The sequence below is a fragment of the Lethenteron reissneri genome, chromosome 24, assembly GCF_015708825.2.
Source record: "Lethenteron reissneri isolate LAM-NWPU_2019-01 chromosome 24, ASM1570882v1, whole genome shotgun sequence".
Classification (NCBI taxonomy): Eukaryota; Metazoa; Chordata; class Hyperoartia; order Petromyzontiformes; family Petromyzontidae; genus Lethenteron; species Lethenteron reissneri.
The window spans coordinates 9249844-9269144 of NC_083802.1; the positions used below are offsets into that span (position 1 = coordinate 9249844).

The 19301-nt window shown below is 49.4% G+C and overlaps 2 protein-coding genes across 3 annotated transcripts in view; one reads left to right on the top strand and one right to left on the bottom strand.

The window, feature by feature from the left end:
• The first annotated feature begins 556 nt into the window (after positions 1–556).
• Positions 557–9700, top strand: LOC133346521 (cell division cycle protein 20 homolog). Of its 2 annotated transcripts, none has more exons than XM_061558163.1 (12): positions 557–713; positions 3039–3337; positions 3584–3705; positions 4127–4223; positions 4596–4727; positions 5794–5903; positions 6455–6544; positions 6862–6956; positions 7157–7379; positions 8076–8201; positions 8313–8430; positions 9130–9700. In XM_061558163.1, the coding sequence occupies exons 2-12, from the start codon at positions 3040–3042 to the stop codon at positions 9312–9314; spliced, it is 1596 nt and encodes a 531-aa protein (XP_061414147.1). In that variant the 5' UTR covers positions 557–713; position 3039; the 3' UTR covers positions 9315–9700. The 2 variants fall into 2 exon arrangements, with proteins under 2 accessions (XP_061414147.1, XP_061414148.1); XM_061558164.1 differs by having other exon boundaries at positions 558–672.
• A 3295-nt stretch (positions 9701–12995) lies between these two features.
• The window catches only part of LOC133346534 (TLC domain-containing protein 4-B-like), a 30660-nt gene continuing 24354 nt past the window's right edge, over positions 12996–19301 (bottom strand). Inside the window, exon 7 of the mRNA XM_061558180.1 lies at positions 12996–18597. Coding sequence (XP_061414164.1) covers positions 18243–18597 — 355 coding nt within the window. The 3' untranslated portion in view covers positions 12996–18242. The remainder of the gene's footprint in view (positions 18598–19301) is intronic.

Consider the following 19301-nt stretch of genomic DNA (forward strand, 5'->3'; position numbering starts at 1 on the left):
TGTGGTGGGGGCGGGGCGTGGTAGGGGGCGGGGCGAGGCGTGGTAGGGGGCGGGGCGGGGTCCTCGGCGTCCTTGACCAATCGAGAGCCGCCGTTTTCAAAAATGCGCGGCCAATCAGCGCGAAGCGACCGTTATGAGAGGGGCGTCTGCGCTTCCGTTGAACACGTGGGGGCTTCACAGTGCAGAGACACAGCGTGAGAGATACAGAGTGAGAGATACAGAGTGAGAGATACAGAGTGAGAGATACAGAGTGAGAGATACAGAGTGAGAGATACAGAGTGAGAGATACAGAGTGAGAGATACAGAGTGAGAGATACAGAGTGAGAGATACAGAGTGAGAGATACAGAGTGAGAGATACAGAGTGAGAGATACAGAGTGAGAGATACAGAGTGAGAGATACAGAGTGAGAGATACAGAGTGAGAGATACAGAGTGAGAGATACAGAGTGAGAGATACAGAGTGAGAGATACAGAGTGAGAGATACAGAGTGAGAGATACAGAGTGAGAGATACAGAGTGAGAGATACAGAGTGAGAGATACAGAGTGAGAGATCAGAGTGAGAGATACAGAGTGAGACAGAGTACAAGAGGCACAAGACTGAGAGACAACAGAGAGACACGGGGAGCGGTCACTCTCCTGAGAGAGACACAGGCGAGAGAGGGCTGCGTGAGGTGCGCACCACCACCACCACCACATCCGTCTCGTGTGAGAGGTGAGGAGGATGTCTGATGATGGTGGTTACAGTGGTTGGCATCGTGCTGCTGTGGTGTGTTGTGGTTGATCTGATTGTGTGGTGATGTTTTTGTGTGTGTGGTGGTTATTGCAGTGGTCGTGTGGTGGTTATTATCGTGTGTTCGCTTGTAGTTTCATCGCGGCTGATGTCATTGCGTTGCGTGGTTGTGAACGTATGAATCCTTGCAGTCACGACAGCTTTAAATCTAGAATTCAAATCTAGAATTGTGATCGTGGGTTTGGAGTTGTGATGGCTGTGGCCGCTGTTGTGTGAAAGTGCTATTAACCCGTCGACCCGGTTTAGAGTCTGTCCAGGTGATATAAAGTATTGTTAAGGCGATATAAAGTCTGCCAAGGCGATATAAAGTATTGTTAAGGCGATATAAAGTCTGTCCAGGTGATATAAAGTATTGTTAAGGCGATATAAAGAGTCTGTCCAGGCGATACGGGTGGGGGTCTTTGTGCTCCTGGTTGCGATGTGTGGATGTCTCTAGCGACGCGGCGAGTGTCTTTGTTGTGGTCGTGTTTTTAAATACGAGCTTGGGTGAGTGTTGTTGGTGGAGCCCACCGTTTAATTGTGTTTGCCCCTCGAGGATGAACTAAACTAATATACTGTCTATGTTTATGTCGCTTGCCTTGTTTCCACACCCGCTGGGAATATTTTGTTTAGATTCTGGCCCAAGTCCTGAATCAAACCGCGCACGGTGGCCGCCCGGTAGCGATGGCTCTGAACGAAGTCTTTGTTATTTAATTTAAACGTGTTACGGAGACTTGGGGTGGATAAAGGCCACTTTGATCTATGATCAGATGTGTAACTCTTCTCGACGTTTGAAGAAGAAGTCTTCTGGGAAGAGAAGTGTTGCTCCAACGCGGGTGACGTCATTGCCCCGTGCCTCCCTTTTTATTACACGATTTTATATCCTCAATAAATCTTGTAACTCAATTTTTTACCCACTTCCCAATATGCTATCGACTGCAAACTTGGTATACTTATGTCATACTGATGACAAGACTATATTCTATCATTAAAAATCCAAATTTTTTTTTTTTACATTTTACACGCTTTTATTTAACTCACTCTGTTGTATCCTCAAATCTTGTAACTCAATTTCAACCGTCTTCCCAATGTCGTATCGACTGCAAACTTGGTATAGGTATGTCATACTGATGACAAGACTACATTCTATCATTAAAAATTAAAAATATATATTTTTAACATTTTACACGTTTTTTATTAACTCACTGTCTGTTGTGATATCCTCAAATCTTGTAACTCAATTTCAACCGTCTTCCCAATGTCGTATCGACTGCGAACTTGGTATAGGTATGTCATACTGATCACAACACGATATTCTATCATTAAAAAAATATATTTTTAAACAATCTTTTTTACGGCTCCAATTATCCACGCTCAACTCACGTTGCCTGTAAATCACCACGGTCCCTTACGTCACTGCAAGCCTCGGGGAGCCACGCCGAGGGGCGGGGGATGTGGAAGGAGGGGAAAGGCGATGGGGGAAGGGGGCAGGAGGAGGGGCAGCTCGGACAGTACATTTCATTAAAGCGTTAAAAAAAAGTATCTTTAAATATTTTATTAAACCGAGCCGGCCCCACCTACACAGTGTACGTCAGTCTCTTTTTTGACTGGCACAACCAAGCCGTGCCGAGCCAGTGCGGCTCGCGGAAGGTGCCAGGTTGACTCTCTTGCCAATGGTTGTGGCGACACCGCACCCTTGTCTCGGGGTGCACCAGTGACAATTCACATCTCCTTGCGTCTTTCTATCTGTATTTACATTCCCTCCAGCATCCAAGCTGACCAAACCAGGTGGGGTAACCACACTGACCTGGCCAGCACACCTTTCATTAATTGGTCCCACTCTGACCAAGATGGTGAAGTATGGTTAACATAACACAATCACTGACATAGCCTGAGAAGGCCTTATTCTGACAATGATTTCACAAAAGGCTGCGAATTTTTTTAATTACAATGTATTGTGTGTTGGATGACTTGCACACAACTGCTGCGCTTGGTAGCTTGACATCGTTCGCCTCGCTAGTCTGGGGCTTTGTCCTCACGTATCCGAGTTCTTATTTGAGATTTCTTATGTCGCCATATTTGTCTGTCTGAAGATGTAAATTTTTTATCTAAGAGATAAGTAATGCCTGTGTCCTTGTGTGTCTCCATCTATCTGATGATGTTCCAGGAGTGCCCTTTGAGAGAAAGATCATGTCCTGCTGAAATTTGAGAGCTGATCTACATCACCGCTTGTATCAATATCTCGCTGCATGTCTTCGCGTGTCTCAGGATGTCGCAGTTCTCGTTTGAGAGTGACGTGAGTCACTTGCTGAAGCTGGATGCCCCCATTTCCTCGGGTCCCCAGCCGCGTTGGCAGCGCAAGGCGGCGTCCGCGAACACGAGCACGGTGGGAAGCTTGGGCATGCCAGCCCCCCCTGGCGCCCACAACAGCAGCAGCAACAGCAGCATAATGGCAGTGTCACCAATGAAGGGGTCTAGTCGCGCCAATAGCAGCAGCCGCACGCCAGGACGCACTCCCACGTCCAAGTGCCAAAACACGCCCGGGGCCAAGGGCAAGAGCTCACCTGGTGAGTGTGACGTGGCTACGTACGGTGCGAAATAAGTTAAATATACATCTATAGTCTGTGGTTTTGTGCATATGGTGTGTGATGATTGTGGTGTTTGAATGTGTGGAATGTGCGGCGTGTGGTCTGTATGCACGCTTGTGTACGCATCGCCATATATATGTATTCTCTTTGTATATACTTTGCTGTGTGTTTACGGTCCGTGTACATATTTGCCATGAATGCCAGCTGTGTGTGCCCAAACTCCAGGTCGTGCCCCCCGCACTCCCCATGGCAAGTTCTGTGACCGATTCATCCCCGTGCGCAACAGCAAAAATATGGAGGTGGCGAGCTACCTCGTATCTCGAGAAGAAACAGCATCTCCACTGAAGGCACGGTGACACACGGGGACACGGGGACACGGGAGCAAACGCCACATGGACACATTAAGACTCACTAGGTATACAGAACATAGACACATGGAGGTAACAAGCTACTTTGTGTCTCAGAGACGGACACGGGATCACACGCTGTAATGGAGAGACACGTGGAAAGCACAGAGTCATGATTCATATAAACACATGGATCTGGTCAAGCCACCTAGTCTCAAGATGTGACGGTGTCTTCACCCCATTGACGGTCACGGGACACACGAGGATGCTCGGAGGTGGCAGGCAATCGGCCTCGTGTTTTGACGAGTCTGCTTCATTCCTCCACGCTGTGGGGACACATAAGGGAGAACAGGAGACGCCGTTACAGCAACGGAGGTGGGGACAAGGGAACACTGCTCCATGTTTATTTTTCCGTGTGAAGGAGAAGCAGGCAGCGATGATGCATCTGCTGAGCGGCGTGGATGTGGAGAAAGCACGAATCTTACGCTACCAGGGACCCGCGCCACCTGTACCCGAGGGTAAGACAGGCTACACGGAGAGACGGTGGAAGACACGGGGATCTGCAGCTGAGTAGTGGATTTGATGTGTTGGTGGGGACGCAGGGGCGTAGTGGGAGAGACAAGACATGGGGACGGTAAAGGTGTTGGGGCAAGGCAGAGACAGGAAAATGGAGGGAAGGACATGGGGGAGACTGGCGTACAGGGGGATAGAGATAGACGGAGACACGTGGGGGCGAAGGGAACTATGTATGTGGCTGTGAGTGGTTCCCCCTGGTACATTGACGCAGGCAAGTTGCTGTACTCCCTCCAGGGCTGTGTTCGTAGCATTCGTGGTGAATGTGGTCATGGCATTTGCTGTGGTGGTTAATATTGTTGTGGTTGTCCCCTAAGGCTACAGCAACACACAGAAGGTGCTGTACTCCCAGCAGGGCTACACACCCCTCTCCCTGCTCAAGAAGAAGCGACACATACCCACGCAGCCCGAGCGTGTGCTCGACGCGCCGGCCGTCCGCAATGACTTCTGTGAGCTACGCGCACACTCACACACACGTGCATACACATATACGCAGGCACATGTGAATAGCTCATCATCGTTACCATAGATCCATGGTTACTTTCAGTCAGAATAAACCCCTCGACCAGAGCTATGCTCAGCTCAGCCTTTGCTCAAGGGAGCGTGCTTAACTTTAGCCAACTCTGAGCATGGTCCCAGCATGCTCAGGATTTCGATGTTTGAAAGAAACATCAGCACCTCAAGCCAGAGCTGATCCGTGACTAAGAATATGGCCCATAATTTATGTCTCGCATCAGAATCTAAATATTTATTCATCCTGGAGGAATCCAATGAGCTATACAGCTGTTTTTTTACAGATGTCCAGTAGGGACTGGTCAGAATGTTACAACAACAAACAATATGACAAACACGAAAGGAGTGCAATGTATAGTTAAGGTAAACAAATCACTTGATATATATACAAGTAAAACTTACCAGGTAAAGCCCGCTGAGCTATTAACTTATTTTTCAGCAGCAACCTGGCCACAAATGATAGCTCAACAAAGTGGCTTATCACGTGGGAATTTATAGCAGCAAATTAATGTTTAGATACGAGTGGCCCACAATCAAGACCGCTGGTCCCCCCACGTGCCCACCCTGACCAATTACTAAGGCTACAATACTGAGATTACGTCCACGCAACTAGTCAACACAGTGTTAGTTTGGCATTTTGCTTCACATTGTATATTAGTGTTTTTTCGCCACAATGTGGCACTGACGTTCTCCTCATGCAGTCTAAAGTTATCCTGCACAGTATCCACGCTGCAGCCTGCGACACCACCGCCCTCCTCGCCACAACTAAGGCCTTGTTCTCACTCCGGTCGGGGGCATGACCCATGGATTGAGAACCGAGTAATTAACCAGTTATTATATCTATACCTTTCCTGAATTGCAAAACCGGCATCATATAAAATCCATATTTACCCATGTATACGTGTAATATAGATACATATATATACACAACACACAATTGGTCCTGAACTAAAAGTTTTAACCCTTATCCTGACCTGTGACCCCGTACCCCCATGTGCGCAGACCTAAACCCGCTGGACTGGAGTGTGGACAACGTCGTGTGTGTGGCGCTGGGCCACTTTGGGACATATCTCTGGGATGCAGAAACGGGGAATGTGACCCAGCACATGAAGGCATGTGGAGAGATACTGGGACACAAATACAAAGATCCCCCCCATGTAGTCTTAACATACTTTTGGGGGGGCAAGTGCTATTAGAGAGCACTGGCATGGCACACAAGGGGGTAGGTGACTAGCAACAGGCTTGGCCGCCTTTGTCTCCCTATGGGGTGATGAGCACCAGGTACTCATTTGATGTTGAGTCTGCTTAGGGGAGGCGTATGATTGGATCAGAGAATTGTCACTTGTGTTAATGGTGAGCGGAAATCGGACTTGGGTCGCCGGGTTTATAACGCAGCCCGCTAATCACTACACGACCGCTCCTCATACTGGAACACATGCATGGATCGACACAGACATGCAGAGACGCTGAAATGCAGACACGCATAGACGAATGGAAAACAGGCTCATTCATAGATGCATGGGGATACGGGGTGGCAGTGTTGTGTTCTTGTGAAAAGCAGACGGGGTGCCGTGAGGCAGCACATGCACACCGGGAACTTGAGCGTGAGAGAGGTGTTAAGGCTGTGCCGTGTTTGTGCGCTGTGTCTCTGCCCGCGTATCAGATGGAGGGGCAGGATTACCCTTCGTCCGTCTCGTGGGTACCAACTGGAGGCAACATCATCGCCATCGGAACCAGTTTCAAAACCGTGCAGGTAATGAGCACAGCATTCTGGAAAGTGGCCTGGAGCAGAGGATTCTGGGATATTTCAAGGAGCAGGGCATTCTGGAAGGGGAGTGTGGAGCAAGTAACCGGTTGGGGAGCAGAGGATTATGGGAAGTGAGCAGGTGGGCTTTTTATTGGTGCCGTGACTTGTATGTCCTTGTACGTGTCTATATCGTTTAGCATGTGTGCCTGTCTCCCCATTGTATATTTTCGCGTGTGCGTCTGCGTCCTCGTGTTTGTCCCCATGCGTGTGCGCGCGCGCACCTATCCTCGTGTGTGTCTCCGTGTGTGTGTTTGCACGTGTAGATCTGGGACGTGGAGCGCAACAAATGTTTAAGGAATATGCAGGGCCACACGGGGCGTGTGAGCTCCCTGTCCTGGAACGGACACCTCCTGTCAAGGCAAGTGCTTGAGCACACACCACACACTTGTTGTGGTGAACACTGTGGTTGTGGTGGTTAACGCCGGTGTTGTAGTGGTGGTTGTGGCTCTCAACTTCGAGATGCGGGTGGCGTCGCACTACATTGCCGTTCCTTGTTGTGGCCGTGGCGGTTGTGGTTTTTTGTAAACTCTGCGGTCATGGCGGCGGCGGTTGTTGTAGTGGGTCCCGCTCGGGTCAGATCCACCACCATGACGTGCGGATGGTGCAGCATCACGTCGCCACGCTGAGTGGCCACTCTCAGGAGGTGTGCGGCTTGGCGTGGTCCCCTGGCGGACGCCTGCTGGCCAGCGGAAGCAACGACAACAACCTCCTCGTGTGGGCCAACGGCAGCACATCCTCGGCACCCCTCCACTCCCTCCAGCAGCACACGGCCGCCGTCAAGGCAGGGACACGCACGCGGTGACACGCTGGCACAACAGACACGTTGACACACGCGCTCGCCGACGTGTGCCGAGCTAATTGCTATAACGGCCGCTAAGTCGTGGAAACATCACTGCAGTGTTCGTCTGAAAAAAAACCCCATCAAAACAGAAAAATAGTGCAGAAACGTATAAAAAGCACAGATGGCCTTTGTGCATTTTGCAGGTCATGTGAAGTGTTGAAGGCTTGCTGGCAAGAGATCTTGGGACAGGTCCGAGGGTGTTATGGGTTAGCTTAGAACTAGAAGATGGATCACCTGCCCTCCCGACTCCACCGCATGAGCCACAGTGTGCAACGTGTGCACGCCGAGTGCGTGACGCACACTGACACACTATCTCTGTGCTTCTTTTGAGCAGTCGTGCATTGCAAAGCGCACTGCGCTCCAAACCCGGCATCCCGAGTTCGATTCCCGGCCACGGCTAACATCGGTTGCAGGTGATGTCTGAATTGGTCGTGAGCTCCTCTAGGTCAACTCAGCCTTCCATGCCTTCCTGGTGCCGTGTCTGAACATCAGCAATGGGGAGACAAAGGCGGCCGGCGTGATGTGCCGTGCTCGACCTAATAGGTGTGCGATGTTAGCACTGGCCTCAACAATCTGAGAGGCTAAATGAAGAATATTTATCTGTCTCTTCGTGTCTGTCTGTCTGTTTGTATACAGGCACTAGCGTGGTGTCCATGGCAAGCAAGTTTGCTGGCGAGTGGGGGTGGAACAAACGACCACCACATTCGCCTGTGGAATGTCAACACGGGGGTCTGCTTAAACGCAGTGGACGCGAAGTCTCAGGCATGGACACACAGACACGAGGGAGACGCTCTGCGAGAATTGGGGACGTTGTGTGTGTCTCGGGCACGAAGAGACGCGGACGCGTGTTAACGACCCGTTCCCCCGCTCCAGGTGTGCTCCGTCTTGTGGTCGAGCGAACACAAGGAGCTACTCTCCGCCCACGGCTACGCTAAGAACCAGCTCACACTGTGGGTCTACCCAGCGATGGTGCCCATCGCCGAGCTCTTAGGTACGGGGGCACACGAGCACACAGGCACAAGGACAAATGTGGAGATGGCAACGTGGGGGGGGACAATATAAATGTGCCTGGTCATGATTTCTCTATAACTGCTTTTTTGTTTAGAACTGCTTTTTGTGTTCAGTTTGTCTTTCCCCGCACCTCTGATTAGCACGGTTGGCTACATATGGTATGAAAGAAGTCCATCATACATACATGCCTATTCCTGAGATAATGAGCATTGGAAAAACTGAGACAAATGGGGGTACACGTTGCTTGAGAGTTTAACCATCCATGATGTCCAGCGCCGAGCTAAAGAGTAAATGACACACGAGGCAAAATAGGGGAGCATACGAGGACGGTGGACGCACAGGAGCATAGGGGGGGGGGGATGCACACTGGTTGTGTATCCAGAACTACCTAGTATAGGGACACGGGGACACTGGTCATGGCGGAACATGAGTTCATATCCCAGGTCGTCCTTGAAAGAAAGCCAGTGATGTTTCACGCGACTCCGTGGGTTTATCTCATCCGGTTAATTAAAGGATACAAACAACCACACCGCCAAATTGTCTTTCTCCCTCGCGCATGTCTCTCCCTTGTCCCCCCTCCCTTCCCCATGATCCACGTCTAACCCCTGTGTCCCTGTGTCTCCCCCCCCCATGTGTCTTCCCCCCCCCCCCCGCCACCATGTCTCTCCATACCCCGCAGGCCACACAGAGCGCGTGCTGCAGGTTGTCGCGAGCCCCGACGGATCCTCCGTGATGTCGGTCGGTGCCGATGAGAGCCTGCGCCTGTGGCGCTGCTTCCAGGGGGACCAGTCGCGGAAGAAGAAGATACAGCAACAGCTGGGAGGCAGCAACGCGGGGAAGCTCTCGCAGAACTGCTTGCGCTAACCCCCCCCCCTTACCAACATCCCACTGGCAACAACTTTTAGCAACATTGACCCTCGCCTGTTCGAGCATAGAGGGGACGCTAAAGTCATATTGCCAGAATTATCCCCGCTCCTAATCCTCCCTGCTCTCCACAGTGCGTAGATCTGCAGTGATCACTATTCACCGTTCGGATACAAATTGTGTCCTTGCATACTAGGACACAATTTGTATCTGACCACCGAGCCTAATCCGTCCTCCGGGCATCACCACAGCCTTGCGTCTACCCCTGAACGTTAACTACAGCAACTCCATTAACTATGACAACCCCATTCAAGTGTTGTATATAATCGCCCCAAATCTTCCTGCCCCCCCCCCCCCAAGCATTCCCATGTGTCCCCCCCCCCCCCCCCCCCCGTGTGTGTGTACATGTGTTCTGTGCTAATCTTAATAGGTGCTCGCTAACAACACTTGCGTATTTGCATTTGGGTGTGTTTATTTTAAATAACAATAAATGACGTGGATCTGCTGGAAGGACGAGTCGGTTATGGTAGTGGCATGGGGAGGTGGAGACTGAGAGAATCGTGGATGTGAAGAGAAATGTCGGGGCGAATGGACATGCAGGGAAACCTGGCGACGTGAAGGGGGAGGCACGTGGAGGGTAAAGGAGACGTGAGGCGAAGGATCCATTGAGAGACGCTTGCCTCTGGATGGGTGTTGGGTTTCAGATCCCTGGTATGACGTCAGAGTTCAGCCAAGAGGAACCGCTGATGTGGGTCCCAGAAAATCCACTGGCACAGAAGTGTGCGTAGTTTTACCACCATACTGGTAGGAACCACCTGGTTCCACCAGCCCACGGGATTATTGTGTCCGTCTGTCGTGCATCCAAAAATGGGAGGGCTGGAGAGGGCTGGGTGGGGAGGGTTGGGTGGGGCTGGGTGGGGAGGGGCTGGTCACCCCGTGGTGCCCTTATAAAACTCAACGTTTAACCTACTCACGCCGGCTTGTGCCCGCCCTCAGTCGGGAATATTTGCGGAATACACCACGCCGCCGTTGACCCTGGCCATTGACCGAGCAACCCAACGTTCCTACCAGCTCCCTCCGCAGGAATGCGTTTAATGTTAAGTCGTGAAATGTATGCCCAGCCAAGGATCTGCAGTAACTAGCAAGAGATGTTTTGAGCGAACGATAAGAGATCTAGTCATGTGAGACGTGATACAGAAAATAGAAAAACGCAATGGAATAAAAGGAAAAGCCACGTGGATGAGTGATAGAGATGTAGAAATAATGAGGTGAATGAAAAGGTATGGATGATGAGCGAAAGAGAAGAGATGTACATGGAGGCAGAGATGTCAAATGAGGAGATGTAGATGAACAAAATATGCAATGTGATCCACGTCCTCGTTCTCTGCCACGAATTCGTCCCGCCGCTTAATCTGCGCACCAGTTTTTTGTACAAAGTGCATACAAACTGCGACCATAGTGACCTCTAACGATACAAAACGCCTCGCGTTAGTCAATAACACCGCCTTAGGGAAATCTATAATCGGCGATATTGTTGGCAATGGGTCTTCGTAGCACACCAAATACCGTATTCAGCTAACGATAGACTGATGATCGTGCACAGCGGGCCCATTGGTGGTGGTGATGAGTGCTGCCGCTATTCACGATGACATGTTCAGGCTTTCACGACCAATATCCATAAGAGGTGTTTTTTTGGGTTGGATCGCGTAAATATTGAAATGTGTCATTAAAACCCAACTAGTAACGAATTGACAAGTTCTGTTTACGTGACAACCATTACGAGTTGGTGGTGGCGGGTTTTCGCGACAATTACGCGATCTACCCCCCCCAAAAAAACTGGTTCTGCTGTCGATGGTTCCGCTGTGACTGATGGTGCCGATGTCACTGCTGATGACGATAACGGTTGCTGCTACACACGATGACGATAACTCGAACTACATTGATATCGATTAATTCGTACCGAGCCGCACACGTTCTTTATCTTTATGCACGAATCTAGATTTCTTCAACGTTATTGAACTGCAGTTCTAATTGACGTACGCTGGCCACAAGCCTTCCTAATCGTTACAAAACTTTACAGTCTCTTGCTTGTAACGCACATGCCTTCAAAGGGTAGGGCAAACGTCTTTCGAGGCAAGGATTGAACGGGAAACAGCTAATTTGTAGAATGAGTGATGTGTGACGACATGTCTATTGCAAGAAGCAGAGAAATTGTCAAGAGGAGGATGATGTAGGAGTGACAGAGAAGGGCGAGAGGAGAAATAGAGATGGTTTTATGGACAAAGATGATGGAGAGAGGGGCGGGGGGGGGGGTACAGCATGTACCCAAGAAAGATGAAGGAAACGGAAAAGAAAGCAGCAGAGTGAAATATACGTGAGGATGATGCAGGAAAGACGAAGAGGCACGGATTTACGGATGTTGAACTTCTTTCCCACCGTACGGAGCCATCCGTGCTAATCGGAGGTGCAGAAGATGCTGATGTGTCTGAGAGAAGTACGGTGCAGAATAACACACGAGCAGGAAGAGAAAGGCAAGCCGAGAGAGAGCCGGAGAGCAAGAGATGATGCGTGCTACACCTCCACTGGTGAACTGGAATGCCTTAAGGAGTGAAAAAATATGAAGTTGAGATTGTTACATTGGGGAAACGAAACGTCATGTCTCTGATGTGCACCTATTGTTCTCTTAGCCCCGCCCACCCCCCCCAACACGTTCCATTCATTGGCTACCACATTCAGATAAGCCCCTCCCCCCTTAACTTGAATCATTGCCTCACTTGATGCAGCTAATCTGGCTGTGACGGTCCCACCTGATGACGGACACTTGTGTTGCCTCCGAAACGTCGTGATTTTTATTATTTTATTTCTATTATTTCTATTTCATTTTTTATTTTTACCTACGTGACTTTACCGAAAAAAACCTAAGAGTATGAATCCTTGCAGTCACGAAAGCTTCAAATCTATCATCTAGAATGAAGTTGAGATACACGAGTATCCGTTAGCCCGGCAACGGCATGTGGCTGTGTGATTGTAACACGCTGTCGACCGGAGGCTGCCATCACATACCCCCAATTCGCATGGTTGGCTAAAATACGGTGCGAAATAAGTTCAACATTTCCGAATTTGGAAGTGCAATTGTCATCCGGAGCGAAGCCTCGTGACTCATTCTGCATCGGCATTTCAGATTTGAACCACCGGGTTTTATCGGTAGCAAGTGCCCAGCCGGGGGAGGGCAACTGAGCCTCGGTAACACTTTCCTGCACGAAGAACTGTGGCACGTGCCAGAATCTTCACCATCGACGCCGACGAGGTCACGCGGCCAGAGACGGAGAGAGTTGGAGACGCGACCCAATCGGCCCATTGCAGCATCACCACTCATGCGGGCCAAACAACTCCAGTGACCGACAGTGTGGGGAGGCCTTCAGCCAACAATGGTACTGGCAAACGGTTGAACAAGTACTCTCTTATGAACGCCTATTTTTATCTTAATATTTATAGTAAATGAGCGCTGGTTCAGCAGTTCCACTGCTGGATTATATTTTTTCCGCCTGAGGACGACCACTTGTGTTGCAATCGAAACGTGATATTTTATTTTATTACCTACGTGACTTTACCGAAAGAACCAAAGAGTATGGATTCCTGCAGTCACGAAAGCTTCAAATCAAGATTCACATCAAGATTGAGTAAATGTCATTTTTGTTTTATGAACATGTCATCATCAACAACAATCCATCAATCTACCGCTGTAAAAAGACCACCCAAGCAGTCGCAAACTCTCGGTCCTGCGATGCGATATTCCACCTGCACATGGGCCGATGCCATCACTTCATCTCCACATTGGGCCATTGCGTCTTCTCGTGGCGTATACCTCGGCGTCGCCCGACTGCTCGTACGAGCAGAATAACACTCGGACGTGCCCGGTTGGAATGACGACTCGCACGACTTCACAGATTCACGCTCAGACCTTTAATTAAAATGGGATGGGGTCTTGTCCACAGTTGGCGTTGGGAAGCAAAGTGAGGAAGTGACACGAGGTTTAGGGGCTGGGTTGCACACTAACGGTTGCACCCATCCAAGTGCATCACCCACACCCATCTCCTTAAATCTCCGGATTCTCCAAAATGTTCCTTATTTAGGGTCAGGTTATTAAAGGTGTGTCTGCACTTGTTTTCTAAACTCCAGCCACCCCATGCACATCCGTGTGTGCCATTCCATGTGTCAATCTTGTCCAGTCCAATTAACGTGATCGCAAATTCTCAACACAAAACACAGATCTTGTGACTTGGCAAACACGAAACACACCGAACCATGGAGTATTGGAAACACTCCCCCGCCTGAGCCAAAATGATTGGATAAGTTTCCATGACATAAACACCAACTTGAACCTCCAAGAAGGCTGATCGAACCGCCGCACCATTAAACATGATACAGCTCTCCACTGTCACCAGCGTTCATTGATTGTATGTACCGCCTGGCAATCAAAGGGCTATACCATTGTTTGCAGGAGGGGTCGTTGCGGTCAGGTAAAGTCCTGCCTAACTTTGATTAGCCACGATTGACATATAATCACTGGAGCGAACTAAGAAATTAGTCAACGTAACTACAATATGAGAACCACAGTTTAAGACATGTCTAAACATCACACTCAAAATACAGCTTTTGCCCTGATCGTGACGATAATAAATAACCACAAAGTACTCTGAACAGAGGTAATTATTTAACAGCGGTTGCGTGGATAACTGTCCCCAACCATGGGAATGTGGAATTTACACCACTGGTTCAGGGCCATCTCGAGATGAGCGCCACCACCCTGCGCTCGTTTGATCAAAACCTTTTGACATGGAACTTGGCCTCCTACCTTATTTAAAAGTTGAAACCAGTCCATAGCAAGTGTGTGATCCGTCACAAGCATTTATCGTCACCCACGTGGGGGTGTCAATTGGGTAAGAACCGACAGAAGGAAGCATCAGTGAAGTGCGGTGGCCTCAGTGGCTTAAGCTGTTGACCTTGTGGTGGCACCAGCCGTGGTGACCTGTTGACCGTGAGCGTTGGAGAGCATTCACATCGTGGGGATGGAACGTTCACAAAATACCATCACCACCGCAACCACTGCTGCAGTCATGGCTGGTTGCTTTTAAGTGACTCATTGTTAATACATTTGATTTCACTTGGCTGAAAAGTTGTCCATAACACGTGAGCAGAAAAGGCACAAGCGAAGCGGCACACAGAGGAGCAGGAAGGTGGACGCGAGGTGGGGCTGGCATCTGGTCACAGCATGACACGGTGGCACTGACGCAGGGACGCATCACGCTCAGGTGTCAAGCGACGCAAACCAAAAAAAAACTCAAACAGCTGGGCAGTTCCATATTTCGGATGTACATTTTGAACACTTTAATTATGTGGATAATCAATTGTATTTCACTTGGGCGAGGTTTGTCAACAGATTAGGGACTATACGGTAGTTGGTATCGGATGTAGTCAGACGAACTTTTTAATCCACGCTTAGATGGTGATGAATGTGAACATGTGACTAAGGTTGCCCGTTTTGTGCAACTGTCCAGCTGTTGCCAAGGCTGGGTGTCTCCTCCGATACGAATTTTGAAGCTTTAACATTCAAATAAAATACTGTGTCATAGCGCCCTCTACTGACATCTCGACAGCGATGTATTAGAATGTTCGGCATCACCGACTGCAAGTACGTCAATGGAGCAGTACAATGATGGGGGGCTCATTAACATAACTTTCAAGTTATTGTTTTGTTTTTATCACCATTGGAAGCTGCAAACTTTTATCGGAGAGCCCTGGAGACACAGTCCTAGACAAGAGTTTTGTTTTATTGGCTTGGTCGTCTTAAAAACACAACGTGCTTTCGCACCACTGCTGCAGCCACCACCACCACTACTACCACCCCAGTCTCGGTGCAAAAATGTTTCGGTCCAAAATTAAACGTCACGCACATTGAGGCACCCACCGCATACAAAATGGTACAGTCCATGTTCACTGGAACGTGCCACCAATTGTTCTAGCAGCGCGTGTACCCTGCTTGTAAGAGTACCCGTGTCGTAAGTGTTAAGGCACTATGGTTGTAGGGGGCAGCAGGCGGAATGGAATGGGCCCGACGAGTGTATTATTGGTGCTTTGCACACGTGGCGTGCGCGCACACACACAGACACGCACGTCAGACAAAACAGTTGCACAAACTAATCTACTCACACGACCCCGCACAAGGTCAGACTCGGACAGTCGGCGCTTGGTCTCTTGCAGACCTTAAAGATCGGCCCCGCACAACGCAATTCTCACAGAGTAACTGTGACCGCAGAGAGTCGCCCGTTCAGTTCAGCGCTCGTTTTCTTCATCATCGCCCCAAGGCATCCCTTCAAAACCCGCAGAAGAATCGGGTGATGGCAGGGTGATCAGCACCTCGACTTCCTGGAGCAAGCGGCTCTTCCTGTGGCATCACTTTCTGGTGAGATCAGCATGTGATCAAACAGGCCGGGAATCTGAACAGAATATGATGTCACAGTCTGATAGGTCCATTGACAGGGCTGACGAGCCTTTATCCCATCAAGAGACACCAAACGGCGGGTCTCTGTTGCCGCCCTGTAAACATCAAACGTGTGTTGCCAAGGCTGCCTTCCACATTACCCAAACCCCCAAGTATAGAACTCTCGTACCCATTGTACAGGAATTGAAAACTTAATACGTCAACATCAATAAATAGGTGATTTGATTGTCAGTAACAACGCCCCACTGCAGCTGGGGGGGGGGGGGGGGGGGGGAGTCAGAGGGGTGGGGAACAAGGCGAGGTGGAGAGAGAAGCTCCAAGTTGGGCATCACAGCATAAGCGGAGCTAAATCAAACACACACCACCACCGCTGCTTTCGACATGTGACGGATTGAGTTGAACTACTCGCGCACACACAGCAGGTTATTGCGAGTTAGCAAAATGATAAAGCAAGACATTTGAAGGCTGGGTCAGTCACAGCCCATGCGACCGACACCGAAAACTAGACTAAGGAACACATCACCCCTGCCACAATTCTACGAATGATCATTGTTCCAAGTGATGAATCCAATCACAAATAATATTTTCTCCCATTTCGTACATAGAGACTCTAGAGTGGCGAGAACTGGCATAAACGACAGCAGCATTTTAAGTTGAACAATGACAACTACATTACGATTGTAATTCATGAGGAAATACACAATTGCAACTTGTGTGACAGTGGCCACAATATTTCCATGAAACTGTAGGCTGACCACAAAATAAATCGCACACCACATTAATGGATTAGAAAAAATTTCTTGCACACATTATATGATGCATGTATTTTCAGTGTAAGAATCAATTAGAATCGACGAATTGGTGAATGTTAAAAACCTAAATAAAGCAGTGCTCACATCCGGAACCTTCTTGGGGCCAGACTCTGCGCTTGCCATCGGAGGTTTGGCCGACTGGGTTACAGTTTATGGACCAGAGTTGAAAATGGTACCACCCAAAGCAATGAAGCTTTTTGAGTTCCCATTGTTTTACAACACCAATAGAGTTGAATCTGTGTTTGGCGTGGTGCTCCTGCCATATTTGTCAGCACAAGGGAGGGTGGGGGTTACCAAGAAGGGCAATGAATTGGCACCCAGAGGTTGGTAACCGAAGTGGATGACCCCAAGCCAGAAGATGGACACGAGAATGTAGGAGTGGTCCTTTAAGGATAGGTTAGCGACAAAACAATGAAAAGCTGTTTACGAAAGGTTTAGACTATACTATACTGTGAACCAATCACCATCGGCAGCTCTCAACGGAGAATGGTAAATGGTTACCAGTGAACGGTTAACACTTTAACGTAACAAAACTGATCCGTGAAATTAGGTGAGAAGATAAAGGTGGACAATTAGTCTCCAGTCTCACGCAAAGGGTGCCAAAGAGGGTGTAAAGCGCTTTGTACGGCAGGGACCGGCAAGCAATTAAATCGCACGGCAAGATAAAGGGGCGGGTAATACAGCCAGCTCAAAAGACAGCTGGAATCGTGAGATTTTACAAAAACACCGACCACAGGACAGGCAAAGGAGACATGGGACTGACAAGTTGGAACTGATTAAGTGAATTATTCTGGTCTGGGGGCCCACAGGCCCCCCCACCCTGAGCACCGTCACACTATGCGTAGACGCTGAGTGTGGGTGGTGTGCCCTCCCACCACCCCCCCCCCCCCCGGGCTGTGTATTTTTAATTCAGCGCTGCACCTGCTTTTCGCATTTGAAGTGTGGCATCTTGAAACTCAATGGTGTGTAGATGCTGTTTTTTTTTCTAATTGCATCGCATCTTAACAAGGGGGCGCATTAAGGCATGGGCTTTTTGTCTGAAAAACCAGGATAACCGTGTCGAAGCTCACAAAGGTTGTGGCCGCGCCCCCGTCATTCGGACATATTGGGCGTGTCTACCAATACAATCGTTCTGGTTAGTGCTTCAGCACGGTTGTGCTTCGCGATTTAAACGTGACCCCGGGAGTGTAAAAAGGCATCTCGTAAAGAACGCTCATCAACAGAGCGCTTAGTTTACCCAATAAAGATCAACTGACCTACATAACGGGTTCAAATTCAAAACGTTGCCAGGGTGTGCTGGCCATGATGAGGCAAGCCCCCGTAATGGAGTGACTCGGAAGTGAGGGGTTGGTGGAGTGCATGGAGATGGAGCTGTTGGTTACCAATCTCCCCGTTAGCCCATTCCCGCATCTCGCGACCATTTATAACTTTCGGGGGCGATTTCAGACATTGTCGCCTCCTCTGAAGAAGAAGAAGAAAAAAAAAAACACCCAAGTATTCTGTACAAAAATAACGTTGACCCAAAAATAGGATTGGATAAAAATCAAACAGTATTTTTGAATAGTAATTAAGAACCCAGACGGATGCGCGAAGTCGGTCGGTCAGTCGGTCGGGTCAGTCGGTCTTCCCGTTTGCCAAAGATTCTGGCGTTCGCTTGGCGGCCTCCATCGTTACTTTCGGCCGCGAGTCCTTCCCGAGGGTGTGGCGCAGGCCGCGGTAGCACCCGCGGGCGATCTTCTTCATCCACACGATATTCATGAGGTCGAGCGTGATGCTGGGGAGCCACCAGGCGAGGCGGTGGCCCCAGGCGAGGCGGGCCTCGGCCTCGGTGCCCAGCCAGCTGAGCGTGCGCGTGTAGTACACGGGCATGGTGGCGACGCGCGCCAGGAAGAACGACGCGGACATTGCGAGGCCATTCCACACGTAGGCGCGCGACGACTTCTGGTAGCCGAGCACCTCCAGGAACCACCTGGAGCCCGGCAGAGGGGAAGGAACAATGAGGGATTATCGACGGCGTTCAGGTCCAAATGGTTATTTTGCAGCGCGGAGGGTGTGGCCGGAATGAAGCTCCTCCGTGAGTTCGAGATTTGAAGCTTTTGTGACGGCAAGGATTCATACTCTTAGGTTTTTTTCTATTATTTTTATTATTATTTATTTTTATTTTTAACCTACGTGACTTTACCAAAAAAACCTAAGAGTACTCCTCCATGAGCTCACCCCTGCCTCAATTTTCTCTCTCAAGTCTCTCTCTACTCTCCTCCACACACTCTAGCTCCAGAAACCAAGGGTTTTTTGTCGAAGCCTCCAAGCGACCTTCAAGTGAGTGAGAGGTCGCACGATCCCCTCTGCTGCACCTATCGTCTGCGACTCCTTTCACACTCGCCACCAGTACTGTCGACTCCCTGCCCTTGCTCAAGACCCTTCCCTTATTTTCCTTTGCCCGTGAGTGATATCTCACTGAAATGCTGATGAAAACCTCTTATCAGATAGGCAACATTAACACAATGTTTCTGAAATTGAGATGGGATGGTAAGAGACCACCCTGTGTGTGCACCCGTTTGAAAACGATGTTGAACAATCCTAAAACCTTAAAAAATACGAGACCATCAACACAATCTTGCCACATTAACACTTTCTCAAAGCATGTACTTACAGGGGAGCCAAAAAGTTCAC

Bases quoted from the DNA above. Each gene is read 5' to 3' on its own strand.
- LOC133346521 (XM_061558163.1), top strand. From the start codon at position 3,040: ATGTCGCAGTTCTCGTTTGAGAGTGACGTGAGTCACTTGCTGAAGCTG. The intron at 5,904-6,454 runs GCATGTGGAGAG...CCCGCGTATCAG, and splicing joins ATGTGACCCAGCACATGAAG to ATGGAGGGGCAGGATTACCC. The intron at 8,202-8,312 runs GCATGGACACAC...CCCCCGCTCCAG, and splicing joins CAGTGGACGCGAAGTCTCAG to GTGTGCTCCGTCTTGTGGTC.